The 6,511-nt window shown below is 43.0% G+C and overlaps 1 protein-coding gene across 1 annotated transcript; it reads right to left on the bottom strand.

Annotated features, from left to right (window-relative positions):
- Window positions 1–890: 890 nt before the first annotated feature.
- On the bottom strand, window positions 891–5,036 carry LOC113139574 (uncharacterized). Its single transcript, XM_026322871.1, has 4 exons — window positions 4,880–5,036; window positions 3,210–3,264; window positions 2,751–3,110; window positions 891–2,505 (listed from the first exon to the last, which is right to left on the bottom strand). Exons 2-4 carry the CDS (start codon window positions 3,256–3,258, stop codon window positions 2,306–2,308), a joined length of 609 nt encoding a protein of 202 aa, XP_026178656.1. The 5' UTR covers window positions 3,259–3,264; window positions 4,880–5,036; the 3' UTR covers window positions 891–2,305.
- Between the last annotated feature and the right edge of the window lie 1,475 nt (window positions 5,037–6,511).

Genomic DNA, 6,511 nt, shown 5'->3' with positions numbered 1-6,511 from the left:
CTGCTTAAATAGCTGAGATGACGATAACAAGAAAGAACCTACAGAGGAAATAGGTTAAATATACTGAGCAGTTGGTAAGTTTGTTTCTCCTCATTTAACAGTAACAAATATGATCGACTTAATCAAGACAAAGTAAGGAACAAATAGCTGCACTGGCTAAGGAATGAAGAGCACACAGTTTTTAATGACGTGTTTAACTTTTAAATTAAAAATGGTCTTAAAATGTGCAGCAACAAACGCATTTATAACGAGAGACGCTTGTTTAAAGATGACACTCGCTGCACGTTAATATCAGCTAATTCCTTATTGCTGAAAATGTACATACAAATATTTCCATGTTTACAGGTCAAAGTGAGGAATAAGAATAAGACAGACCAGCACCCACTGCGTCATTGGAAGGTAAATATTAAGATAAACCAAATCATTTTTACTCTTTAACTGTGATTCTACATTGATATATTGTATCTGCAGCGACGGTTCAGTTCTATTAGGATGTTTTAGAGGGAAGTCTGGGTCATGTGGCAAATGCAGGACAAATATATGTCAGCATCCCTTAGCCCCATGACTCTGCATGTTCTTCTCCAGCAGTTTTATTTGGAAATGGTGATAGTCCATTACTGTTGGCCTGACTGGACTTTAGTTCTCATTGGTTTCTAAGATCTGCCTAAATTTGAAGATCTGTCAGCCTTTGGTTTGTGTGTCAGCATCTGTCCTGTCCAGATGTTTCAGTGATGCAGAGGTAGCCATCCCAGGCCCACCACACATCTCTGTATTATTGTAATGCTGATTCATCACCATGTATGAAGTCAAGTAACAGTAACAGCTTCAGGACAATACTCATGTTAAAGCTGCCTAGACAGACTGGAACTGAACAAGGAGACCTGATGCTGTTAGGTTTTCAATCAGTCATATTTTATTACATTTTCAATCTGTGGAGCAGGAACAAGACGTTACTGAGGGCTACGACAGCAGAAAACTGTGTGTTTAACAATGTGTGTGAAAAACAACTGCATACTCTGGTCCTCTGCATCCTGGATCCTATAACAGGAGGCATAGTGAGCCTGCAGCATCAAACAATCAAAGGAAGTGTGTGTATGTGTGTCGAAGCAGGGAGAAGGCCTGGTGAGACTCCAACATGAAAAGGATGCTGTGTGTTCAGCCAATCAGAAGCTGGGGGATACCATGTCATTGTGTCTTCCTCATCTGAGATGGTATGTTCCAGATCGTAATGGACTGAACACACCTGATCCAGGTAGAGCAGGGATAGTTGGAAAACAAACAGGACAGTGGCCCTCGAGGACCAGGATTGGACACCCCTGCCTTAGTTGTTTCCATGGATGTGCTCGTCCTGTCCTTCCCAGCAGCTTCAGAACTTTGAAGACACTGTTGTTCCTCCTGCTGCCTCATTCCAGCATCTCCACCTCTGCATGAACCTGTTTTTCATAATTATTAAATACAGTCTTAATGAGACAAACTCACCTGACCTTTGTTGCTATTGTTTTCCACTTTTAATTACTAGCTGAACATTTTGTTTTCCTCTCCACTGTCACCAAGTGCTGCTCATAAGGGATTTGTTGGGTTTTTGGTTTTTGTCAAGTGCCTGGAGATGATTGACTTGTGATTTGGTGCTATACAAATAAAACTGCATTGAATTGAATTGAATTAATGTGTGAGCTGACCTGAAGTAGCCTGAAGTATTGTGTAGTTACTGAGGAACGACTGTTACTAAAATTGTTTCAGACCCAGAGAGACTTTAACCTGGTCTGAGCTGAGACCTGATCCAGTCTGCTGCTGAGGAAAACGCTGTTCTTGAAGGTAAGAAACATGTTTGTGTCTGTTCTCGTTTGTCATCACCATGATAGTAAAAAGGCTTGGTGAATGTAACGTCATCACGTCCTCAGGCTGTGATCCAAATACTGTTTGTCCAGCCCCAGGGGGCTCTGTGGGTCTGTAGGTCTGTAGGTCTGTGGGTCTGTAGGTCTGTAGGTCTGTGGGTCTGTAGCTGGAGACAATAGAAAAGTCTTCCAAGTGAAGGCTCCATGACACAACCATGAAAGTTATGTTTGTTTGTGCCCAGACTGAAACATAAATAGTTTCCTACTGAGTCATATTTCAGAATCAGAATGAGCTTCATTGCCAAGTGTCTGTGTACACTTGCACAAGGAATTTGTTTAGGTACGTGGGGTTACTCCAGTGCAAACAGACATAGATACAAATAGAGGACAGGAGAGGACAAGGACTGTGTCTATTGAATTTTAATTCAATAGTCCGGTGAGCAGACAACAATCCAGGCCTTTTTACCAGTTTAAATAACTAAACCAGTAACATGTGAGGAATATTCTGAGTTGCTTAAAACTTGTGACAGACCAATCCAGATTAAAGCACAAACGATCACCAGACCTACTACTCCTACTGTTATCAGTCCAATATCAAGGCCTGTCAGTCCCTGACTCGCTGATCGTCGTCCCACTGTTGGTCTCGGGGGTTCAGGTTCATCAGCAGCTGCTGTAAAACACACAGAGAGACTTGTTGATACCTGTTCATGTCCAAATGGAAAATCTGGACAGTTTGGGCTTGGACCTAATGATGTTTGTTGCCATGTGCAGCATGTGAGTGATATGATGTTAGAAAAATCATCGTAGTAAATCACACAGAGCTCAGAGCCTCAGTCCATCAGGTCCAGTTTATCACCACAGTCTGTCCAACAGGGACACACAAGGACACTGTTCAACTGGACTGAACCAACTTACCTGTGACTTTGAGGTGACAGCTGTTATAGTCTGCACCACCATCTGTCTCCACTGAACACAGGTACAGACCAGAGTCCTCAGTCCTGAGTCTGGACACATGAAGTCTGACTCGTCCTTTTCTGAGGACGTCTTTGTCAAACTGGACTCGTCCTGAAAACTGTTTGTCCTGAGACTCTGGGACCTCAACACCGTCATGTAGCTCAAACAGCGTTGGGACTTTGTCCTCAGTTAACAGTTGACAGTAGATGGAAACTGCTGAGAGAGACATGTGAGCTGTGGTTGTGAAGGTCCAGTCCAGTGTGATGTCGTGGTTCTCCTCTGCCTGATAGGAGCTCTGTGTCACATTCACTACAAATGTTCCTGTTGAGGAGACACAGAGGGAAAGTGACGACCACACACACTCACAACTTGGATTATTTTGGATTTCCAATTGATTTGAGTTAGTGGATAAAAACTGACCCCAGGTAAAGGGGGTCAGACTGATGAGCAGCAGGATCCAGCAGACCATCTTCTCCTGTCAGAGGAGACACAAACACATGAGGTCAAAGGTCAAAGGTAGAAGGAGGAAAATCTTTAATCATTGACTTTTTAAAAGAGACAAGATGCAGCACCAACTTTTAAATGTGTTTTTCAAATATCTTTGGGTGTTTTCTTGCATAGTGTTGTTCCAGCTTTGTCAGAAACCAACATCCAGAACTCCTGGTTTCAAATCTGAGCCCCCTGTGACATCACACGTGGGCTAATTAACATATTTAGGCCCCGCCCACAGCAAAAAGACAACTCTTCCTAAACTATCACTGTATCAACACAGTCCTGGAGTCATTAGCTCCAGTGCTGCTGGAGGAAAGAAGCTCAGGTGCTGTAAAGTTCATAACACAAGTCACTACAACGTGGCTGATGTCCCGTCCTCAGTCTGGGGGTCACAGCTTGGACTGGACTAAACTGGGAATGAACCACCTGCTGTTTCCTCTAATTTAGTTTATTTCAGTTTAATAAGGGATGAACATGTTGTGTCGCTCATTCAGCATCAAACCTGTCCAGTTATTTTAGATCAAAGTGAAGTAAAGAAACTGCAGAGATCACTTTGAAGCTGATCCCAGACCTGCTGAGACTTTGAGAACCAACAAAGTGAAGAGCTCCCTCTGCTGGTCCTGGTCCTCAGCACCAGTGTTCCCAGCTCAAAGCTTTTCTGTGAAACCAGCAACAACAAACAGCTGATCAGATGTTGGTATGTGCCATCACTTTCAGAAGCAAAATCCTGAACCATGTTCACAGTTTTATTGGTGGATTTCATGTCTCTGGTCTTCATCTCATACATTAGAAAACTAGACAGTAACTTCAGGTGAACACAGGATTAAAATAACAGCAATGAAATGTAGCAGGAGCAGCAGATCAGGCGAGACCAAGGTAGGACACTGTCCAGTAATAATCAGCAGTCAGATGTGGCTGAACAACACAAACACGTCAGACAGTCCAGAGCCTGACATGAGGCTGACAATGGCTGGAATAACTTCCGGCACAAAGACCAACAAACTCAAAGACACATTAGGAAACATGGTGGAAAAACTCTATTGGATACAACGACTGAAGAATCCAAGTGTTACTGTTTTTAGTTCAGATACAAATCAAGACTAACAACGCAGGTCCACGTTCACGCTGAAGGAATGCGCGCTCCCGATACAGTTCACGTCAGGCGGACACTTTGTCCAAGTTTCTTCTCTGACAGAAACTTTCTGTGTCAACAAACTGATGAAACTGTTGGAAAATGAACTTCAGGAGTCTGGAGCTCAAATCGCACAGGACACTGAAATAAAAACATTCACCAGAAAGATGGAAAATCATTTTACGGTGGTTTGAAGCGACTTCCTGGTCTGTGTCGTATTTAATGTTTGGCTCAGTAGCTGTTTCTGTTTCTCCGCATTAAAGTACGTCCCAAACAATCACAGCAGGTTTAGTTACTTGTTTTCAGCTGATCAGCGAGTTGACCAGGAATTAATTTGCAGATGGAAAATAACCCGAGACAAAATAATCTGAACGATGAGAAAGTTCCTGTTGGTGCTGGACTGGAAGAAGGACCAGTCTCAGAATCAGAGACCAGACAAGATCCAACACCGTCGGACCGGACTCACCTGGTCTGTTTCAGTCCATCTCCAATGAAGACTTCTTACAGTCAGACGTGAAACCGAAGTAAATTTAAAATTATATCCACCTCATTCGACAAAGGAGCCGTGACTGTTCCCATGTGACTTTTCAGACAGTAAAAAAAAACAGCAGCTTTCAGAGAAACTGAAACTGAAACTTCGTCTTTTACACAGGAAACAGCGACCACAGTCAACTTCCGCCTTCTACATATAAACAGAGCGATGAGGGGATTTTGCAGCCTGAATTTGAACTGGTCCTGATCCAGAGATTCTTTATCGGACCCAGTGAGACTTTAACATGGTCTGAGCTGAGACCTGATCCAGTCTGCTGCCGAGGAAAACGCTGTTCTTGAAGGTAAGAAACATGTTTGTGTCCATTCTCCTTCATTGACATCATGTATTGAGGCAACTCTGCAGCAGAAAGGCTTCATATAACAAAAATTCCCCTTTCAAATGTCATATGACTTTAAAATGACTGACACGTTTTCTCTGTGTGTTTTCCTTAAAATAGCCAATATTTCTAAAGTAGTACCTGGTTAATTCATTTAATGAGAACACCTGTATTTCCTTAGATTGTGTTTTTAATGCAAAAATATGAATCAATTGTATTTGATAGTTAACTATTGTATAGAAATATAACTAGTTAACTAACTAACTAACTAATAGTTAACTAACTGGACCGCACTGGTTGGTAAAAACAATGAAACCTCCAACTCTTAAGTCTAACTTAGAACATCAGGATGATGAAAGTCTTAGGAACACTAAAATGTCTGGGTGCTGCTCATTTTATATGAGCTAATAAAGTTATTACTAATGACTGACTTTGTTAAAGCAGCACAGTGGGTTAGTGGTTAGCTCTGTTGCCTCACAGCAAGAAGGTTCCTGGTTTGAAACCCATCAGGGGCCTTTCTGTGTGGAGTTTGCATGTTCTCCCTGTGCTTGTGTGGGTTTTCTCCAGGTACTCTGGTTTCCTCCCACAGTCCAAAAACATGTATGTCAGGTTGATTGGTGACTCTAAATTGCCCATAGGAGTGAGTGTGAGTGTGTGAGGTTGTTTGTCTCTATGTGGCCCTGTGATGGACTGGTGACCTGTCCAGGGTGGACCCCTGCCTTTCACCCAGAGAGAGCTGGGATAGGCTCCAGCTGATCCCTGGGACCCTGGTTAGGACTAAGGGGGTCTAGATGATGGATGGATGTTTTCAGAGAAAAACAAACTGCAGGTTTTTCATGTTTGTGACTCTTCAGCTCTGTCTCCTCTGACAGGAGAAGATGGTCTGCTGGATCCTGCTGCTCATCAGCCTGACCCCGTTTACCTGGGGTCAGTTTTTATCCACTAACTCAAATCAATTGGAAATCCAAAATAATCCAAGTTGTGAGTGTGTGTGGTCGTCACTTTCCCTCTGTGTCTCCTCAACAGGAACATTTGTAGTGAATGTGACACAGAGCTCCTATCAGGCAGAGGAGAACCACGACATCACACTGGACTGGACCTTCACAACCACAGCTCACATGTCTCTCTCAGCAGTTTACATCTTCTGTCAACTGTTAACTGAGGACAAAGACCCAGTCCTGTTTCATCTACATGAGGGTGTTGAGGTCCCAGAGTCTCAGGACAAACAG

The sequence above is a fragment of the Mastacembelus armatus genome, unplaced genomic scaffold, assembly GCF_900324485.2.
Source record: "Mastacembelus armatus unplaced genomic scaffold, fMasArm1.2, whole genome shotgun sequence".
NCBI classification, from domain to species: Eukaryota; Metazoa; Chordata; class Actinopteri; order Synbranchiformes; family Mastacembelidae; genus Mastacembelus; species Mastacembelus armatus.
Note: the sequence above shows the minus strand (reverse complement) of the source record. Positions and strands in the feature narration are given on the sequence as shown.